The sequence below is a fragment of the Mus pahari genome, chromosome 21, assembly GCF_900095145.1.
Source record: "Mus pahari chromosome 21, PAHARI_EIJ_v1.1, whole genome shotgun sequence".
Taxonomy (NCBI): domain Eukaryota; kingdom Metazoa; phylum Chordata; class Mammalia; order Rodentia; family Muridae; genus Mus; species Mus pahari.
Genome location: NC_034610.1, coordinates 23,954,554 through 23,975,864, shown reverse-complemented (window position 1 = coordinate 23,975,864; position 21,311 = coordinate 23,954,554). Strand labels below are relative to the sequence as shown.

The following is a 21,311-nucleotide window of genomic DNA, read 5'->3' as shown; positions in this document are numbered from 1 at the left end:
CCTGCCTCTGCCTCCCAAGTGCTGGGATTAAAGGTGTGCGCCACCACGCCCGGCTTAGAGCCTGCTTCGTACTGGGTGCTTAGTCGCTTGGTGTGGGCTCTGGGTGTGTGTAGAAGGGCTCTTTTGCCTTATAACAAAGCTTTATTGTTCATTTTGGAAAGTGCTGTCACAGGTAAGTTTGTATTAGGCGTGGGCTGTCCTGCTTATGTAGTTTGGGGTGCCCTGATGAAGCTTGAGGGTTTTGGTCTCTGGACTAGCATTCTGAGCTTAGGCACTCACTGAGGGCTGGGCTTCTCTAATGTGTGCACATATTTCAGGCCTTCTCTACAGTGGGCACTCCTGACTACATCGCTCCAGAGGTATTCATGCAGACGGGGTACAACAAGCTCTGCGATTGGTGGTCACTTGGGGTGATCATGTATGAGATGCTCATCGGTAAGTTCCATGTTTCCTGTGCACGCAGGAAAGATTTTTATATTGCTGTTACAGTGAATGTCTTGGAGGTAAACTAGGTGCATGGCTCACTTGCCTTCAGAGTGAAGTTCCTTGATGAATGGCCCCCTCAAGTGGGTCCCAGTGTACTCACGGGCTCCCTGCCATTTTGTCATTCGTTATTTCTAAATCCCCCTGTCCCTTCACCCCCCACTGATAGCTATTCTCCCTTATCAGACACCAATTGTGTACAAAGAGCTCAAGCAAGGCAGCGTCCCTCAGCTTGGGAACCGTGGCTTGCTTCCTCTCTCGAAGCTTGGAGAGCATGGAACCTTTCTCCCTTGTATTTGGATGGTGTGTCTCTGTATTCATGCACACATCTGTGGCATAGCCATATGCCATTGAGCACTAGTAGATGAGTCTGTGGTGACAGGGTGGGTTTGAAGTCACTTGCCAGATGATCTGGGAAGCACTGGACATGGATGTACTTGTGTGGCAGGCAGGCTGGAGATCAATGGATAGGGAAGCAAGTTGTTATCCTCGTGCATGGACTTCCCAAAAGAGCTGGAATGGGCTCTTTGCCTTTAGCTTACTCAGCTTGCTTGACACGGTACCATAAGAGGAACTCTCTCAAGTGGGGACCTTTTTTTCCCCCTTTTTAAAAATTATTATTATTCTTTATTTTATGTATGTGAATACACTGTAGCTGTCTTCAGACACACCAGAAGAGGGCGTCAGATCTCATTACAGATGGTTGTGAGCCACCATGTGGTTGCTGGGAATTGAACTCAGGACCTCTGGAAGAGCAGTCTTAACTGCTGAGCCATCTCTCCAGCCCAAGTTGGTACCTTTTTAACCGTGTTGTCCCTTTGTTTCTTCTGGCATTGACTCCCAGACTGCATCTCTGCTATGTCCTTCCTCTTCCCAGTCTCAGCTGTCAGCTGACTCTGCACTTGGCTCTCTAGTGTCAGAGGTACACCTCTCCACTGTGAATTGGAGAAAAATGATGTTTTCTGGGATGAATATGCAGAGGTCTAGCTGCTGTTAGAGACATGGGTCTCCTCAGTCGACCCAAGTCTGTGTTCTGGGCTGTAAAGATCCACACTTCCTGCTCCTTACAGGCTACCCACCATTCTGTTCCGAGACCCCACAAGAGACATACAAGAAAGTGATGAACTGGAAGGAAACTTTGACCTTTCCTCCAGAAGTTCCCGTCTCCGAGAAAGCCAAGGGCCTGATTCTCAGGTAGCAGATCGAGCATCTTCCATGCTCATCCTTGGGATTGGAGTGAACCTTGGAGGCTCTTGCTTTCTTCTTCGGGGGTTGGGGGTCTCGGGAAGAGCATGCAGGAGTCTGGCTATTCCTTTTTCTGAAGAAACTGGAGTGTGCTAAAAAGCTTGTTTTTTTCCAGGTTCTGCTGTGAATGGGAACATAGAATCGGAGCCCCTGGAGTTGAGGAAATAAAAAATAATCCTTTTTTTGAAGGTGTTGACTGGGAACACATCAGGTATACTCCCACATTAGTTTCCAGCATTTAGGATACACATGCCATGGGATGAGTGAGGGTCAGAGGGCAGCTTTGTGAGCTTCGTCCTTTCCTTCTAGCTTTCTGTGGTTCTGGGGATCAGATCAGGTGTCAGGCTTGCATGGTGAGGACCTGTACCCACTGAGCCATCTTGCTGGCCACAGACTGGGTCTCATGTAGTCCAGGCTGGCCTTCTGTGAGGTATATAGCAGAAGACGATCTTGAACCCCTGGTTCTCCTGCCTCTTCCTCCAAGAGCTTGGATAGGGAAATGTGGCACCACCTGTGGATGAGTAAGCTTGGCGGCAAGCTTGGTAAAGGGAGCGAGCCCTTTAGACATTCACGTCTTCCATTGTGGTGAAAACGAGGAGTCGGACAGAGACTCTTACTGGGAGACTGAGGAGCAGCGAGGAGGAGGTGTGGCCCTGGCATTTAGACTGCCCACTGAAGCTCCAGCTGTCATTAGCACTCACTGACTGCTAAGCAAAAAAGTGTCTTGCCATTTTATACTGCAATTGTGTTTTAATTTAGATCCTTGAATTTCGTCTTTTTGAGATAGTGTGACTGAATTGTCTAAGCTAGCCTGGGACTCAGTCTGCTTTCCTTGGTCTCCACTGTGGCATCCTGGTAATTTTTACCTTTCCAGTGGAACCAGTGTAGAGCCGAAAGTGGGCGGCTTTGAAGCTGTTTCCCTTTCAGGAGGACTCTTTCATTAGCAGGACGGGTGCACTGACACAGGGCTGTAGCTCCCTTGTCTTTCTGACTGAATGCTTTGTTCGGTTGGTTTTTGAGACAGGGTCTTTATGTAGCTCTGGCTGCCCTGAAACTCACTGTGTATGTCAGGCTAGCTTGAACTCATGAGAGAGATGTCTGCCTCTGCCTCACAAGTGCTGGGATTAAAGGCGTGCCTGGCTGAATTACCAATTTTTAATGATAAAATTGGAAGAACATGCAGGATAAATAAAATAAAATAAAAATGATGCTTGGATGCAGTCATTTGGTTTATTTAGCATTAGAGAAAAAAAAAATGTTGCCAACAGTGAATAGTCCTCTATGTCAGACAGGAAGGAGTCTTCCGAGAGAGACTGGGGCAGTACCCTCTGTGAGCATACCATCTGTGGTCATTTGGGGCATGTCTGTTTTTGACAGGGAGAGACCAGCTGCGATATCTATTGAAATCAAGAGCATCGATGATACCTCAAACTTCGATGAATTTCCAGAGTCTGATATTCTTAAGCCCACAGGTAATCCCCACTGGCTGCCTCTGCAGTCTTTAGAATTGCAGCATCCCCCTGTGATTTTAGGGTGGTATTTACAAAGCAGAATGTCGAGGGGACTTCTGATCCTGGGTAAGTGTTCATCGGTCCCCACGGTGGGCAGCAGTGAGACAGTCGTGTTCAGCTGTTTGAGCAAATCATAAGCTGCTTTTCTGTTACTCAGAACTTAAGAACATTTACATGAGCAAAGTAGAAAGCTTGCACAATGAAAGAGAATCCTCTCTGAACAGGAGCTGTACTGTGTTCTTCCGGGCGCTTTATCTCTGGGGCACAGCTGTCCTTGAGGTAGGACAGTGACTCATTCTCACTTCTGTTTCTTTGCCAGTGACCACAAGTAATCATCCTGAGACAGACTACAAGAACAAAGACTGGGTCTTCATCAATTACACATACAAGCGCTTTGAGGGCCTGACAGCCAGGGGGGCCATACCTTCCTACATGAAGGCAGCAAAATAGGGCCTGTGCTGGGAACCCTAAACGGGGCAGCGGTCTCTGTACCACACTGTGGTTTTCCTCTTGCGCTCTTGAAAGAACTTCCAAGAAGTTTGTAGAACTCATTAATACGTCCTAGTCAAGTCTCTGAAATGTGATTGTAAGTGGCTATTCCTCCACGGTGCTTGCTTCTTTTGAAGCCCCATGAGCCAGTTTGGTATGTGCTGTAAAGAGAATTTGATTTCCCCAAGTTGATCAGGATGGAGAAAAGCAGCCACCCACTGTTACTGAGATTACCCACACTGAGTACCAGCCAACACCCTGTGCTGTGGTGATATGCCACCTGCCAAGCCCACCAAGTATTTTTCTCTTTGTAGCTGAAAATTCTGTAGTTAAATAAGGCAATAATGAAAGTCTGTGTGAACAGCCAACAGTGTAGCAGAAGGAAAGCTCTCTGTCTTGCAGGTGCCAGTGGTTTCTCCCGGTACCTTGGCCCTCACAAGTGGCTTTCCACAGCCTTCATTCATGGTGCACTTTACTTCTGGTACTAGGACAAAGGCCCTGATCCACTGACCCGTCTCCCACCCAAAAGACTCATGCTGCTCTTCTGTTGATGGGAGCGGTACTAGTGCGATCCTTTTTGATCTTAGAAAGCCCACAAAGCCACTGGGCACTGCCAAGGAGTTCTGGACCATGTGGACAACCCTTCCCTTCCCTTCCCGGCTGTAGATCATCTTGAGGCACAAGCTGCCTACCAGCAAGCAATACCTGCAAGACTGCCATGCAAGCGCCCACAGCCTCCTTGGGAGTCAGGGCAGAACCAGCCCGCTGGGTCCTTGAGCTCATTCCTCAATCCATGGTGCAACCGTGTTTGTCTTGGTATTTCCTTACCCCAACTTTAGCCATTTTTGCCTTGGAATCATGATTACAAAATTTTCCTTTGCAGATGCCTTCTTGGGGCATTCTTGTCCCTCCACCCAAAAGGGTTGCCTGCAGCTTGGGCTGACCTGCCTCTGCTGTGGCGTTCTCTCATGAGAAACACTGAATTTAGCACAAAGTGCCTTCTCTGTCACAGCTGCTGCCACCTTTAGAAGACTTTTGCTGTGTCAGAAAAATGTGGAGGTTCCATATTAATGCATTACTAGAGTTTGGTTTTAAGTGTTGATAACTGTTAAAGCATTATTTGCACCTGTGTGGTAACTTGCAGTGTCATTGGCCAAGCTACAACTGGGATCAGCCCTCTGCTGGTCCTGAAGTTGTGAAGGGTCAGCTCAGTCTTAGCCCAGCCATTCAGAGGATAGAATGTAAGACTTAAAATTGTAAGCAAAACTGCGCTGTGTTTTCATGTTAGATGAAGAAAAAGGAATGTTAGGGAAGTCTTAACTCTGGGTTAATCCTCTATTCAGAGCCTGCTAATGCAAAGGAGATAGAAGGAACAGCTGAGGTCCTGACCCCTCTGTGTTTGCAGGAGTGTGTGGTGAGCATGGGAGAGTAAGAATAGTGGTAGAGTCTGTGTGGTGGGGATGGTTCCTTTTGGGGGAAAATGTCCACATTTTAACTATTCAACTTTTGAATAAACTGTGAAAACGATAATGAACTGTGGGGATTTTCTTCTTTTATGTGTTGTATTTTCAAATGAACACTAGTGGCCACTCTCAATGCCTCAGACCATAAATTGTACCGTCGTCTGGATACAAAATGCTGTTCTGTCTTGGAGAAGCTGTGCTATACCAGCTTGTTTGTAGGGAACTGGTATCATGAATTGCCTTCCATAGAAGACACTATGGGGGCCTCACCTCCCTATACTCTTATGAGGGCAAAACACTTGCTGGACAGAGAGGTCATGGAAGAACCACAAGTTTGCAATGGGGGACTTTCCGGACTATATTACATAATACAATCAATATATGTAATACATGTAAAGGTTCAGGGGACTGAATTCAAGTCAAGCTTTCGGAGGTGGCTTGGCATCTTGTCAGAACTTTTAAAGTGATTTTAACATCTCTCAGTGTTCTGTCTGCATGTATGTGCACTAAGTTTATGCAGTGCTCAAGGAAGCTAGGACCTCAGGTCTGAAACTAGAATTGCAGTTATGGCCTGCTGTGTAGATGCTGTGAACTAAAGCCAGCTCCTGCAAGAGCAGCCAGTGTTCTTCCCCAGAGTCATTTCTGCAGCGCCACAGTTACTTGTTTTAAAACAATCTGTGTGATGCGATAGGTGACCTGTGCCACTGGGTCACTCATGGTTCGTCCCATTTGAACTTTGCTTATTGCCAAATTCTAAATTTGTTTCATTGTTCTGTGTAGGACCTACTAGGTTCTCAACAATAATACAACCCAAACACCCTGGAGTCCTAACTTTGCACCATCACCTCTTCGGATGAGAAGAGAGTTGGTCAGTAACACCTCATTGCATCAAATCCTTCCTGATTTGATTCATAAAACTTCTAACAACCTGTGAACTTTTCTCAGTACAACAGTCTAGTCGTCCTGGCTGATACCAAGTGACCTAGACTAGAGGTCTATGCCTCATATTAAAAGCTTTTGGAGGGAAGGACCTGTTCTAGTGAGCATCAGCTGAAGGCAAGCAATATCTGGCAAAAAACATACCCACCACACTATCTTAACCCCTGAGTGCCTATAGGGTGGGCTGATGGCAGAGGCTTTAACAACCTTGTTATTAAATGAACCAAGGACTTAGTGTAAACTTGACTAAAATAGGGCAAAGACAATAAAAGCCAGAGGTGCTGCAGACCCTGTCATTGTTATTCACCTGATCTGAAACTAAGCTAGTCCACATTCCCTAAGTTTTCGATGTTACATTTGATTGAAGTGTGAGCTCTCCAATGGTAACTGAACTGGAGGGAATCCTAGGACAGCAGGAGGAGCAGCACAGGCAAGCCTTGGGTGAGTCTGTGTCCTAACCCACTATCCTGGCCTTTAAATTCATTGGAGGTTTGCTTTGTGATTTTCTTTTCTATTAAATGACAAGAGACACAAATAAAAATACTTTAATATAGAAAAAAGCATCCCATACACAGGATTCCGTAAACACTGGTAGGTGAACAAGTGCAACTTCAAAAGTAAATACAGTGTAAGAGGCAACATCCACACACATTTTGCCCTTAGGAGAAAACCTGATTCTCCAGAATGATTCTATCAGACACAGAGTGGCCCTGCCTCCTGGGAAGGCAGCAATGTCATCCAGCTCAGGAGCTGCTGATGGCCACCACTAAAACTTCCCGCTTGAGTTGAAGTCTGTGCTCTGAACATTTATTTTCCCTAACACACACCCTCGAGAAAACACCCCTTCCCGGATTTCCTGCAGAGCACTCTCCGGCCTGTACACATGAGACTTGACATCCACACAGTATCTCCTGAGACGCTGGTTAAAATAGCTTTGGCTGTTGTACCCAGTCCCCATTTTCCTCCAATTCAGCCATCCCTCCATTTGTTTCGTTCTGATACTGTGTCTGCAGGTGTTCCTAGTCAACTACACAAGCTGCGGCAAGGGTAGCTGAGGCAAGACTCAGGGTCAGCTTTATCTTGTAAGATACTCAGAGACTCTGAGGTGTAAAGTCACCTTTCTCATGAGACTGTCTATGCACATAGCCCAGCTTACTTATTCAGGCACTTACAAAAGACACTGAGCCCAAAATCCATCTTTTTATGAGAAAAGTCCCCTCTCTCACATAGCCAGTAATCAACTCCAAGATGACTACAACCCAGCCCTTGATTCTGCAAGGACCCACCACTGAAGTATTAGGACCAGGCAGCGGCAGGGAACACCTTTAATCCTAGCACTGGAGGCAGAGGCAGGTGGATCTCTTGAGGGCAGCCTGGTCTACAAAGTGAGTTCCAGGACAGCCGGGGCTACCCAGAAAAACCTTGTTTTGTAACCCCATCTTATTCCTCCCCCACACCAAAAACAAAGCACAAAACAACAACAACAACAAAAAAAAAACCCAAAAACTAAAGGAAAAAGTGTCCCAACCCTGAGAACAGTAGGCAAGACACCAAATGACACTGAAATGTAGGTAAGGGTGGAGCTGAGGAACAAAAAGCTTCCCTCCCCACAAGAAGCCTATGTCCACATGCAGCCTTTCCTTTAGTTGCTACCACCCAGTGTCACTGGAGCGGCCCTTAGATTGCCGTCTAGTCAAACTCCATGGCTGCTGGAGCGTTGGGGTGAAGACCTGGCTCATAAAAGGCCAGAGCCAGGGAACCAACTCCCAAGGTCAAAGAAAGGACTGCTCACACCTGAGCATTACACACGACAGATACGGAGTCATTCCTGTGGCTATGGAGAAACAGGAAGCACCACTGACCCTGGGCTGGACAGCTGCAGGTGGCAACCATGTAGCACCAACAAAGTCAAAGCCAGATCTGGCCTCAAACACAAGCCAAGCCACTTCACAGACCTAACTAACCTCTGGATACAGACCACCTCAGCCCATATCCTGGGTGCTGCCTCACTGACACACCCATAGTCACCATGCAAGCTGGAGCTGCTCAGTTACCCTTCAGTTCTTTTCTGAGTAAGGAAGATCTTGCACCAATTCCCATTGTGCTGCCACAAGCACAGAAAACACTGTTTTAAGAACACACTTGTTCTTCAATACTGGAGAGAGGGCTTCTGAAACCTGATTTTATTGCCATCAAATAGTTATGCTAAACAGGGTCTTATGGGAGCAGCCTTCAAGAAACCCAACGTGTTCTCTAAGGAGCTTGAAGGGAAACAGCTTACACACCGCCCAGGATGGAGGACGGACTCAAAAGTCAACTTCTACCAGGAAGTAAGATAATCCAGACATTGCTGTCTGGCCTTGACTCTGCAAACAGCCATGGAAATGTCAGAGGAAGGCGCTAGGGAATGATGGAAGATGAACAGATGAACAAAATAACAGGCCTGGACTTGATTTGGGGGATAACCACAGTATTACTTTCTTACCATGTCCCAGTAGCTAATGGCCTGTTTAAACAATACCAAACAGTGAGCATACTGGTGTGAGGACTGGGGCAGCATCTGCCCATCACCACAGATGCCTTCTCCCTGGAGCTCGATGGAGGGCACCAAGCAAACCTTCAAGGTATCAGTCTCCTACCACATACACAGCAATGAGCTGTCCCTGGGGACAGGCACTGCGGCTTCCCACCAGAGGAGGGTCCAGCTGGCCCAATCTGGAGCCATTCTGCCACCTCACTTGCAAGTATCATTTCCAAATGAAACATCAGGCTGCCTGTCTTGGGGGCCGGTTTGCTCCTATGTTAGTAAAAAGCAGAGCTGGGTGGGGCTCCTGGGAATTCCTTTCACGCGCCACGGCACCTCCTCAGGTGGGCACACCCGACCCCAGCACAGACTGTCTCCTCTGACGTTTTGGTCCTTGTGCTAATAAAGCAATCTGTGTGGTGTGAAACCACTCTCCTGGTGTAAGAGTCGGCTACTGTGCCAAATGTGAGGCAACAGCTCACTTCCTCTCCTGCACCGGGAGGCGAACGCAAAGATTCAACCAAGAGCACCAGACCAGACCCAAGAGCTTTGTTTGCCAGGGCTGGTAAAGCTAGTCGCCTAATTACCGGAGAGCTTCTTCACCCAGCCAGAGGCAGATCCGGAAAAGGACAAAATAACAACTCAGAAGGGAAGGACACAAGAGGAAGCATCTCCTAACAGTGAGAAACCACAGGAGGGCGGGGAGGCCTGGTTAGGGGTACCAACAGAGAGAAGAGCTCCAACAACGTTTGTCCCTAATCTTGAAAGTCATTCGGAGCCATCTGAGAGAGTGGAGCATTTAAGCGGTCAAGTTCATCTACTTGTGGTGGGTGATGCATTATTATCTCCTGGTCTTCTAAGACATCCTCTCCAGCAGCCACCAAATTAGTGAGGGATTTGCTGCGAACACACTGGAAATCCACATGGCGACTCTTTCCTTCCTCCTTTTCCCATGACATCTGGATAAAAGGGCGCTGCACATAATTGTAGATGACTTCAGACCGCCCGCCAGGTCTCCTCTTAATCTTCTCTTTACAGGTAGGGTAACCTGCAACAGTAAAGCATTCAGTGCTCACACTCCTGGCAGGCTCTCCTCGGTCTACCATCTACTTCCAAGTCCAAAGACAGCAAGAAAAGCTCTGTGGCAGGTGACTGGTGCCCTCCCAAGGCTCCTCTGTCCCTAGAAGGGACAGGACTGTGAGAAGTAACAGGGATTCTCCCCCTCTTAATGGAAAGGAAAGAGAATGTACCAATTCCAAGAGCCTTTAATGGTTGGAAATACCACCATAGGACAACATTTCCCCAGGGCACAGGAACTCTGTCATCTTGTTAATGCTGTATAGAAGCCACGGTTAAGGGAAAAGCAGGGAAATGTGCAATGTTACCTCAAAAAAATCCACAAGCTACCAAGTACCCAGAAGGGACTCCAAGAGACCAAGACGGAGGGAAGCAGCAGGACTGGCAGGGAGTGGGCAGCAGTCCTGTGCATCTAGAGTGTTCCCAGCACAACAGCGTGGCAGGTACCCAGGACAGGCAGGGAGTGGGCAGCAGTCCTGTGCATCTAGAGTGTTCCCAGCACAACAGCATGGCAGGTGCCCAGGAAGGGCCTGTTACCCTGTCCCCAGGCCTCACAAACAAGGCAAAGTGAAATTATCTCAATAGTGACTTCTAACTTAAAATTCCTGAGCCAGACACATGTAGCGATGAGTTCACTGCTGCACCAACTCCTGCCCCAGACAGCCCGAGAAAAAACAGACCTCAAGTTTTATCTAAGAAAAGACAGACTGGAAAGACGGCTTAGAAGTCAAGAGCGTTGACTGCTCTTCCAGAGGTCCTGAGTTCAACTACCAGCATCCACATGGTGGCTTATAACCATCTGTAATGGGATCCGATGCCCTCTTCTGGTGTGTCTGAAGAAACCTACTGTGTACTCATATAAAGAAAATAAATAAATCTAAAAAGGAAAAAGAAAAGACAGAGTCTCACTCTATAGCCTCTGCCTGCCTGGAAACTGCTAGGCGGACTAAGCTGGCCCAGAGCTCACAGAATCTTCCTCCCTCTGCCTCCTGAGGGCTGGGACTGAGCCACCACAGTCGGCAAAGCTCAAATTCTTAAGCTGTTTTTTTTTTTTTTAAGAGAATACTTTTAGATGAAAAAACATGATCTTGCTCAGGTGAGCCCAGGCGCTAGCTGGATTCACCCCAGAATCCTGTGCCCTGGGCTGAGAGCCCTGAGGGATACTCAAGGGAAGGCAATACAAATCTCAGGACACATCAATGAGGCAGAGCCCTTCACTACCTAGACTCTAAGTGTGCTGAGTCTCAAGGCTCCTGCCAGCCAAGCTGAGGAGTAAGCTGTGGCCAGAAATCCACCCCACCCCTTGTAGAACCTCAACATTGGCCAAGCCTTTTTATGTTTGTTTTTTCCAAGACAGGGTTTCTCTGTGTAGCCCTGGCTGTCCTGGAACTCACTCTGTAGACCAGGCTGGCCTTGAACTCAGAAATCCNCCTGCCTCTGCCTCCCAAGTGCTGGGATTAAAGGCGTGCGCCACCACACCCAGCTGGTTGAGACTTTTTAATACCTTCAATTCCAATGCGAATGTTCTTCAGGCCTCGTTCCTTTAACACAGTTTTAGCAACATCTCGATTCTCAATATATTTGAAGAATCTGTAGAGCTTGGAGCTGTAAAGAACTAAACAGCACAGCACTGGGGTTAGTCACAGGGGAGGGAAGGAGGGGACAACCAGAGGGCGCTATGTAACCCATCATGTCCTCTGACCTGGAACACTCCTCCCCATCCCCAGCATCCCTAATGCTGGATTCTTGGCATGTAACATCTCTCACAATTATAAAAGCACCAAGCTTTTAGCATTCTATGTCTAAGAATATCCTATAGTGATGTGCAAAAAAACTGTTTAAAAGTCACATATAAAAGTATGTATGTGGGCTGGTGAGATGGCTCAGCAGGTAAGAACACCCGACTGCTCTTCCAAAAGGTCCTGAGTTCAAATCCCAGCAACCACATGGTGGCTCANAACCATCCNTAACAAGATCTGACNCCCTCTTCTGGAGTGTCTGAAGACAGCTACAGTGTACTTACATATAATAAATAAATAAAAATCTTTAAAAAAAAAAATGTATGTATGTACATACATACACACACACACCCCCCTCTCCAATGTCCTACAAGGCTAGTGAATTATGGCACATTTATGAATAGGACACTGAGCAGCCGTATGAAGAGTACTGGGTGGAGCAGGGCTAAACCTCCGTTCTGTGACCATCCTTCCATAAAGGGTGTGTGTATGCCTGATGCAGTGGACGAGTGCGTCTGCCTGTGTGCACGTGGAGGTCAGAGGATAACCTGGGCTACTTATCATCTGCTGCCTAGAGCCAGGCTCTCTGCTTTGTTGTTCACTGCTGTGCATGCCTCCCATGTCACTAAAGGAGCTCTGGATCACAGACATGTGCTACCACAGCCAGCTTCCTGTCGCTACTGGGATCTGAGGTCAGGGCTGCTGAGCCGTACACCCAGTGCTTGCCGCACGCCCGGTGCTTTCCGCACTGAGCCGGCACTGCAATGGAATGGGTGAGAATGGCATCACCCACACAGTGTCTGACAGTGGCATCCACTAGGGGAGGACTGAGAGGTCCCAGCAGAGGCTGTCCCTCTGGGTGCCTGTGCCCATCACTAGTTGTCAGTGCTATCTGCACGGGCTCTTGGGTAGCATTTTCTACGGGTGCTCCTACTTTGGGAATACTCTTCCCCCATGGGTGGGGGGTGGTCTTCATCCCAGTCCACGGAGTCCTCGTCTGTCAGCACGACAATGTGACACTCTCGCTCGCCTTTCTTGGCACAGCCCACCATGATGGGCAGAATCAGTTCCTCGAGGTAGTGGTCAAACTGCTTGTGGGCACCATCGTTGGATAGCTCGTGCAGTAGAGCACCTGGGGAAAGGAGAGGTGGATGAACTGCTTCCTGTGCACAGAGATGTCATCCCAAAGGACAAACAGGGAAGCGGTACACTAAGTCAGAGTCCCTACGCCATGGTGATAACCAGCTTTACTTACGCTCCCTGACACTCAGTACCCTGCCTGTCAGCAACGACACCACAGTCCTACGCAAGAGCATAGCGGTAACTCAGAGCCCAGCCAGCCACCTTAGGCTTCATACCTTTTATTTCCTGCCTCCACTTCCCGCACGCTGAGATCACAGGCATGTCTCACATGCCTTGTTTACTGTCTGCTGACAATGGGACCCCGGTGAACTACACCCTGGCCTCAGAGACAAGGTGTTACTCTGTCCCTGTGTCGGCACTGAACGCCTAATGATCCTCTTGTCTTCTGAGTGCTGGTGTGACGTGTGTGCCACACTCCCCAGAACATCTGCTGACTCTGCTTCCCCACAACCCCGCTGCAGGAGAAGAACCGCTAGCGGATGTCTTCCTTCTGGTAGCTCTCGGCCTACACCCCACACTCCTTCACTTCGGAGCTCAGTGAACGCACACTGGCTCAATGCCACGGGTGCTCTGTACTCACTCAGGTCCTGACATCGGATAGTGTTGAAGTCAAAGTTGATGCAGAGATAGTCGCACGTGTCTCTGAGGTCTGGGATAGAGATGCCATCTGGACAGTTGATGATGCCAGTTTTGTAATAATCCTGGGAACACATCAGGAAGGAGAAATGGAAGCAAAGAAATGCATGGAAAAGACTCTAATCCTCTGCATTCCTACTACATACTCTACTGAGGTGACGGGATCCTGGAGTCAACTGGCTGGTGCATTAGATGACAAACGCCTCCTGTCTACCCAAGACAACCAACTGAGCTCACGTAAGGACTTCCAAGTTATACATAGGAAAAATAAAGAGAAGACAACGACTGCACACCAGACCCGAAAGTCAGTCACACAGCTGTGCCATCCTTAAGGGTGCAGCATGCAAGCCTGCATGCTGTGGTGGAGGACAGAGAAGGGAGCAGACCCACACACATACCAGGACTGTGCGGAACACGGTGGCGCTGATCCCCTCCGCGATCTCATACTCCCCCTTTTCATTGGGCCTTGTGAAGTTGTATTCTCTTCCTGGCCCAAACATCCTGAAAGACACCAGCAATAGCATCACCTCCTGCAGCGGGGCTCAGCAGAGGCAGCTCTCCTCTTCCTCTCCCATATGACATTACCCTACTGTCCTGCAGCGGAACTTAAAATACAGTCTTGAGACCTGATGCCTCTCAGAGGAATGCATGCCTCAGGAAACTCCTTCAGACAAAAGGGAAACAAGGAAGCTTTGGTCTGTGGAGCAGACACAATACAGAGGCAACTGCAGAGGAGGCTCTGCAAGTGCAACTTTCCAGTATAAACTACCTCTCCTGGCTGCCTGGCCTTTCCCTTGTCTCGGTCCTCACCAGTGAGCTCTGTGGAGGAGCTCACCTTCCCTTTAGGAGTCAGCCCAGGGGAAGCGCCCACTCCAACAGGCGAGGCTAGCTGTGGGTCTCAGACAGGCGTGAGGCTCCTCTGCATCTTGACATAGTTCAGCGAGGAGGCCTGTTCTCACCATCCTCAGGATCCAGATTACATTCCCAGCACACACTGCAGCTCACAACCAGCTGTTAACTCCAGTCTAGACATCTGACACACCCTCTCCTGGCCTCTGTAGGCACTGCATGTATGTACCACACAGACATATCTGCAGACAAAGCCCCAAGAAAGAATAAACTAGCAACAGGCCGGGGCTAGCTCAGTAAAATGCTTGTTTCCCACGCACGACACCCTAGGTTCTTAGGTCCAATCTCCAGGACTGCCAAGTGTACCCTGTGTTCCCCCACCACCACCCAAAACAACAAAAACAGAAACAAAAGAGTAGAAATGGGTGGGAGGCACAAGGTCTTCCTAGAACAGCTTCACTGCTCCTGCGCCATAAACATTACTACTAATCCTATTTTTCACACAAGGAAAACAGAGCATGACTTAGGTCTCAGCTTAGCATCTCTGACCTTTGCAACTCAGAGAGCAAGGCCCTGCGTTTACAGAGGGGCAGGTCAAGGTTCAATAGCTCCTGTGGCCACAGAGAGCAAAGTCAGCAGTGCACTGCAGTGCGGCCCTGCATCTGCTGCAAGGTCATAGAACAGAGCGCGCTCACAAAGAAGCCATCATTACCTTCCCAACATGGTATCCGGATGAGCAGTGAAAATCTGAGGATTTACCACAAAACGGGTGCCATCCACAAGAAGTGTCACTTTCTCTGGGGCTTGAGAGTGTGAGCTACCTCCAAAACCTAAGCCGCCGTTTCCAAATCTGTCTGGAACAACGAAGGGCTCGTGGCTCCGCTTGCTCCCACTCTGGAAGCATGAGCCCTTGCTGTCTTCAGGAAGTGGCATTATGTGAGGATGAGGAAGGCTTGCTGGCTGAGACGCATAGTCAAGGGCAAGGTCTGAAAGAGCAGACAGGAAGTCAAATAATTACAGGGCGAGAGTCTAAAGAAAAATGTCTGCTCTAAAACAGCAACCAAAGAACAAAACCCTAAAGCCATCAGTGTTCACAGCTAAAACACTAGAGAAAACTAAACCAAACCAGACCCTTGAAAGCCAGGCAGACAGATCTCTGATGTGGGTCCAGTCTGGTCTACAGAGTGAGTTCCAGGACAGCCAGGGCGGCACAGAGAAACCCTGTCTTGAAAAACCCAACCCAACCAACCAGCCAACTTCCTCACAAAACAAGAGAACTTCTTCCCATGTATGCGTGATATGGTGTTGGGGGAGACTGAAGGCAGAAGCACCCACACTTTAAAACCACCGTGATTTTAAAGTAACGCACAGAGCAACAGGACGGACAGAAGAGCAGGGCCCGTGCTAGCCTGCATTCTCTTGCCAGTCGCTGAAAAGCTGGTGCTCAGAAGCAATCACTTCTTCTCAGTTTCATCTGCATCTCTAAATAATACTCTTCCAACTGCTGTGTGCATCTGCTTACTTATTCCAGATCTTCCTTCAAGTGTTCTGGGTTGTGGGAATGTCCTCAAGTGCCCAAGTAAGCCAGAAGAGGAAATGAGATCCCTGGGAGCTGGGAGCCAAACGAGGCCCCTGGAAAAGCAGGAAGCAATCTTGGCTGAGCCGGCTCTCGAGCCCCGAACTTATTATTTTTGAGGCAGGGTCTCCCGAAGTCTAAGCTGGCCTAAAATTCACTGTGTAGCTGAAGATAGTCTTGACTTCTGATGCTCCTCCCCCGACCTCCGAGTGCTGCGATTAGAGAGTGACCCAGCACACTCAGTCACAGTACTGGGGATCTGTGTCTCTGGGGTTCCATCTTCTACTTACTGTAGGCTCAGCTACAGCCTCAGCACTGCTGCCTGTGTTTTAGGAACTTACTACTTCCGTATGTTAAAACTCAATTTTCACTTTTTTTTTTTTTTTAAGATTTATTTATTTTATTTATTTATTATATGTAAGTACACTGTAGCTGTCTTCAGACATTCCAGAAGAGGGAGTCAGATCTCATTACCCATGGTTGTGAGCCACCATGTGGTTGCTGGGATTTGAACTCAGGACCTTCGGAAGAGCAATCGGGTGCTCTTACCCACTGAGCCATCTCACCAGCCCAATTTTCACTCTTCAAAGCTGCTTTTGTTTTTTTTAATTTTCCAGAAGGAAAGCCTTTTCTCTAAGTCATTACTCTTCCTAGAAATCCTCAGAAGCACCCACTCTCACTGTGTTAGAGCCCCACAGCGCTATCAGCTTCTGGACCGCTGCGCCTTGCTGACAACAGCAAATTCACGTGGCCTTAGGACTTACTCCTGGGGTCTCATCGCTTTGCCCTAACATTGAAAAGCCATTCTCTTTAAATTATTTAAAATTCCTCTCTTCCACTTTTGAGGCAGGGCTAGCCTGGGCTGCCCTTGAACTAAGGCTGAAGATAACTCAGAACTCTTTCTGATCCTCATTTCCCTCCCGCAGTGGTGGGATTCCAGGTGTGTGACACCACATGTGGTTTGCATGGCACTGAGGACCAGCATGTAAATATCAGAGGAGCACCATGACAGGGCAGGACAGCTCATCTTTAGTACGCACAGTTGCCTTTTGTCTCTAACAAACGATAAAATCACCTGCAGACTAAAGACTTGTTTTAAAATAAATTTATCTAAAAATTGTAAGCAGCACACAGATAGGAAGCCAATGAGATGGCCCAGTGAGCGAGGCACGTGCCAGACAAGCCTGACCACCTCAGATTGAGACCCAGAACCCCTGGGAAAGGTGTGTGGAGAGCTGACTGACTCCATGATCTCCCGTGAGTATGCATGCTTTCCACACAAACAAATCTTTTTGTTTTGTTTTTTCGTTTTGGTTTTTCAAGACAGGGTTTCTCTGTGTAGCCCTGGCTGTCCTGGAACTCACTCTGTAGACCAGGCTGGCCTCGAACTCAGAAATTTGCCTGCCTCTGCCTCCCAAGTACTGGGATTAAAGGCACAAATAAAACTTTATTAACAAGGAGTCTTTGCTCAGTTGGTAATTTACTTAGTTAGCATGCGTTTGATCCCCAGTCCTACCTCAGCACTGGGGAAGTGGAGACAGGAGGATCAGAAGTTCAAGATCAGCTACTACCTGAAAAGTGTGGGGGCAGCCTGGGCTCCCTGAGACTTTGTCTCAAACACTCCCTTACACACACACACACACACACACACACACACACACTCTCAACAAAACTCTAAATCTTAACAAAAATAAGGTGTAGCCAAATTGGACTATTTTGTAATATTAAAGGCTGGAAAGAAAGCTCAGCGGTTAAAAGCACTGACTGTTCTTCCAGAGAACCTCGGTTCAATTCCCAGCATACACATGGTGGCTCATAACCATCTGTAACTTCAGTTCCAGGGGATCTGATACTCTTTTTTGGCCTCCACGGGCACCAGACATATATACAGGTAAAGCATTCATACATGCAAAATAAACTAAAATAAATTAATATACTGGCAAATTTTTATGTATCTGTACTCAGTAAACAGTGGTTGCCTTTTTTAAATTATAGGCTGAGAAATATGATAAAACATTCAGGCAGTTAAGAATTAGCCAACTGGAGCTGGTGAGATGGCTCAGTGGGTAAGAGCACCCGACTGCTCTTCCGAAGGTCTGGAGTTCAAATCCCAGCAACCACATGGTGGCTCATAACCATCCGTAACAAGATCTGACGCCCTTTTCTGGAGTGTCTGAAGACAGCTACAGTGTGCTTAAATAAATAAATCTTTAAAAAAAAAAAAAAGAATTAGCCAACTGAACCCACTGTGGTGGCACATGCCTTTGATTCTAGCCTAGCACTCAGGAGGCAGAGGCAGGTGGAGCTCTAAATTTAAGACCAACCTGGTCTATAGAGTGAGTTCCAGGACAGCCCAAGGCTACACAGAGAGACCCTGTCTCCAAAACCAAAACCAAAAAAACCAAACCAAACCAAACGCCTGAGTTCCCATTTAAAAACAACAATGAGTTAAGGTTCCCAGAGAGTGAGGCATGACACTGCATGCCTGTCATCGTAGTGCCCAGGAGGCAGAGGCAAGGGCTGCTGAGCTCAAGAACCTGGTCTAGAGTGCGTTCAGGCCAGTTAGCCACATACTCAAGACTCCATTTAAGGGCCTGCCCAACACTTCTCAGGAGCTGCCTTACCATTGGCACCTGGATCCAGCAGCCCTGAGGAAGGCGACTAGGAACCATTCTGTCCACTCCCCATCCATAAGCAGAACTCTCATGGAGTGGGGGGTCTCATCACACTATAGATGGTAAGGACCAGAGCACAGTCTGTCGCCTGGCTTCGACATGTAGCCATTTGTCTTGCACCCTCATACCAGGTGGGTAGGCCAGGCCAGGCTGCCTGCAGGCTTTCTATGGTGGTCAGAGATGCACTGTGACAGGTAGGCTAAGCCAATTAACTGAGTATGTGCTCAGTTTATAAAGTCTGCATTCCTCCTGGGTACACGATGTCTGGGTGAGAATGCCCCCGCCCGGTACCTTTGCTCCCGGCAGCTAGGGGATAAGTGAGACTATGCAGACCAGAGGACACCAAGCTGCTGCCTTCCTTCTCTTGAGTGGCAGCTAAGGCCTCATCTCCTAGGCAGCTGATCTCTGGCTGCAATGACCAGTCGCCATCACTGCTCTGGTGAGCATTCATTCTTAGTCAGAAAGGAAGCCTGGAAAACAAGGAACGTGTATGATTTAGATGTCAGGAAACAAGGGCCTCCACGGTTTAGAGTGGTTGGCAAAAGCCATCTGTAACACCGGTGGATCTAGGTAGGCTTTACCAACTACTGCGAATCAGTGTGCTTGTTATAGGCAACATTTGTTTTGTTTTGTTTTGAGGTAAGGACTCTCTTCCTGGTCCTAGATGTCCTCAAACTCACAGAGATCTGCCTCCCAAGTATAGACCTTAAAAGCATATGCCACCATGCCAGGTTATGTATCATGAATTCTATGTATTAAACGGTAGAGCACACTTTGGTGTCATTCATGCCACAAGTCAAGAAGTAGGGAAAGTTCAATAGCTGAAAGTCTATTTATTTTTAAATGGCATGTGCATATCTACAACTATTAAGCATCAAAAAGCTTCATAACCATAAAGCCATAGTAAAGTGAGTAGTGGTTAACACAGATGCTCCGAACTGTTGGAGATACTAAGAATAAAAGCAACAGCAAGCACACAGCTGTAGAGAGGCCATCTATGACAACCTCTGTCCTAAGGCTTAGGGAACATCTCAGAAGGGGTAGAGAGAATGTAAGACTGGATGGTGAGCGGCTCTGAAACAGAGTCCTCAGCCAGACATGACTGCTATCTACATCAACAGCTATACCAAGCCAGTTAAAAATTACAGCATGAAGTGGGAAGCCAGCCACAGGCAGTATGCCCATGTTCCAGTGATGATCCTATGTGTGCCATGTACCATGGGCAATTCTGTTTAGGCTCAGAAGCATGAAGCTGGGAGGGAGGGTGTTGGAGCAGAGATAGGGGGGAGTTGCAGGGAAAGAATGGGGTGAATCTGATCAAGATACACTGTATACATGAGTGAATTTTTGAAAGACTATATAAAAATAATAGCAAAAAGGAGCTGGAGAGATGCACAGTTGAGAGTGCATCCCACTCTTACAGAGGACCCAAATTTGCTTTGCACATTGACTGGCTAGTTCATCTGTAACTCTCTGATGCCCTCTTCTGACACCCACAGGCTCCTGCACTTATGTACATACACACACACACCAGCAAGTATAAATTTAAGTAAGTTCATAAATCAAGCAAACACTGACTTGTGCTGTTTAATAAGTTCTTTTTACCTTCTCTTTTCCACCTTCTAATTCTTACATCCGCCCCCAAATGCTACCATAAAACCACAGTGGCTAAATAGCTTACCATGTCACCTTTCCCCACTAGCATCCTACAATCCCTATGAGGTACGTACGTACACACACACACATACACACACACACACACACACAGTAGTCCTCTAGACTGATGAGGAAAACCAGAGCGAGCCTGATTCCTACGCTTTCCTCTCAGAACACAGACACAACTGCCGAGAGGCTGTAAAGCTGAGCAGAAACAACTAGGAAGGGGGGACATCAACAGACAAGTCAGCCTCACGGCCTATGGGGAGGCCTGAGACATCTGCTCGTTGGGGGAAGGATCCTGTAAAATAGTGTAAGATCCTTTCCTATAGCCTGTGTTTCCAGTGGGGAGCCTGAAGAAAGAATTCCAACAGGAATGGTAAGGAGAGACAGTTACCACCCTAGGGTTTTAGGCACAAAGGCACCATCAGGAGTTCACGAATGAGTACACACGGCTGTGTTCTGATGAACTTGCTTATAAACACGGATGTAAGTAAACAGTAACAGAGGCTACAGAAGAGCTCCACAACTCCATCCACACAGCTGGCCCACGACCGCAGAACAGCATTTTCTTTCTCTCTTTCTTTCTTTTTTTTCTTTTTTTGGTTTTTCAAGACAGAGTTTCTCTGTGTAGCCCTGGCTGTCCTGGAACTCACTCTGTAGACCAGGCTGGCCTCGAACTCAGAAATCCACCTCTGCCTCCCAAGTGCTGGGATTAAAGGCGTGCGCCACCACTGCCTGGCAGAACAGCATTTTCAAGGGTTCTCGGATACCTGGTTAGAGCTGAACTTGAGCATGCCCACCACCTCCTACTTTTAAGTGCAGACTCTAGAGCCCTGCTCTCCAGGACAGTGTAACAGAAACTGGCTACAAAAAATTAACCTGGGTGTTTTTTGGCTTTTTTTTTTTTTTTTTTTTAAGGAAATCACAACAGGATGTAGGAAATATTTTCAACTGAATGACACAGGCGTGCTTGCATTAGGATAAACCACAGAACAGAGAATGATCTATAGCTTTTGTATTCGAAAAGAACCAAGAAAGACAACAAATATCCCTCTCAATGCCAAAGACTAGATAAGAAAAGAGTAAGGGTGGAAACTGAAGAAAAAGGAGGGATAACCTGCAAGCTGGCCTCTGACCTCCGCATGCAGACTGTGACACGAGTGTGCATGTGCCACCCCCCAAAAATAAATGTAATAAACAACTTCATTAAAAAATATATATATATCACCGGGCGTGTGGGCGCACACCTTTAATCCCAGCACTGGAGAGGCAGAGGCAGGCGGATTTCTGAGTTCGAGGCCAG

General features: G+C 47.8%; 2 protein-coding genes across 6 annotated transcripts in view; one reads left to right on the top strand and one right to left on the bottom strand.

Annotated features, from left to right (window-relative positions):
* Stk38 (serine/threonine kinase 38) overlaps positions 1-5,262 on the top strand; it is a 38,713-nt gene extending 33,451 nt beyond the window's left edge. For 3 of the 4 annotated variants that reach the window (XM_029533036.1, XM_021221106.2, XM_029533035.1), the window contains exons 10-14: positions 318-435; positions 1,554-1,677; positions 1,844-1,939; positions 3,106-3,200; positions 3,559-3,850. In XM_029533036.1, coding sequence (XP_029388896.1) covers positions 318-435; positions 1,554-1,677; positions 1,844-1,939; positions 3,106-3,200; positions 3,559-3,689 — 564 coding nt within the window. In that variant the 3' untranslated portion in view covers positions 3,690-3,850. Of the gene's footprint in view, positions 1-317; positions 436-1,553; positions 1,678-1,843; positions 1,940-3,105; positions 3,201-3,558 lie in introns of all 4 variants that reach the window. The other variant, XM_029533034.1, reaches the window with a different exon arrangement.
* A 1,397-nt stretch (positions 5,263-6,659) lies between these two features.
* Positions 6,660-21,311, bottom strand: part of Kctd20 (potassium channel tetramerization domain containing 20) — a 17,763-nt gene continuing 3,111 nt past the window's right edge. Inside the window, exons 2-8 of one of the 2 annotated variants that reach the window (XM_021221358.2) lie at positions 18,641-18,819; positions 14,811-15,084; positions 13,648-13,750; positions 13,194-13,314; positions 12,405-12,602; positions 11,236-11,346; positions 6,660-9,702 (exon numbers count right to left, since the gene is read on the bottom strand). In XM_021221358.2, coding sequence (XP_021077017.1) covers positions 9,410-9,702; positions 11,236-11,346; positions 12,405-12,602; positions 13,194-13,314; positions 13,648-13,750; positions 14,811-15,084; positions 18,641-18,800 — 1,260 coding nt within the window. In that variant the 5' untranslated portion in view covers positions 18,801-18,819 and the 3' untranslated portion in view covers positions 6,660-9,409. The remainder of the gene's footprint in view (positions 9,703-11,235; positions 11,347-12,404; positions 12,603-13,193; positions 13,315-13,647; positions 13,751-14,810; positions 15,085-18,640; positions 18,820-21,311) is intronic. The other variant, XM_029533084.1, reaches the window with a different exon arrangement.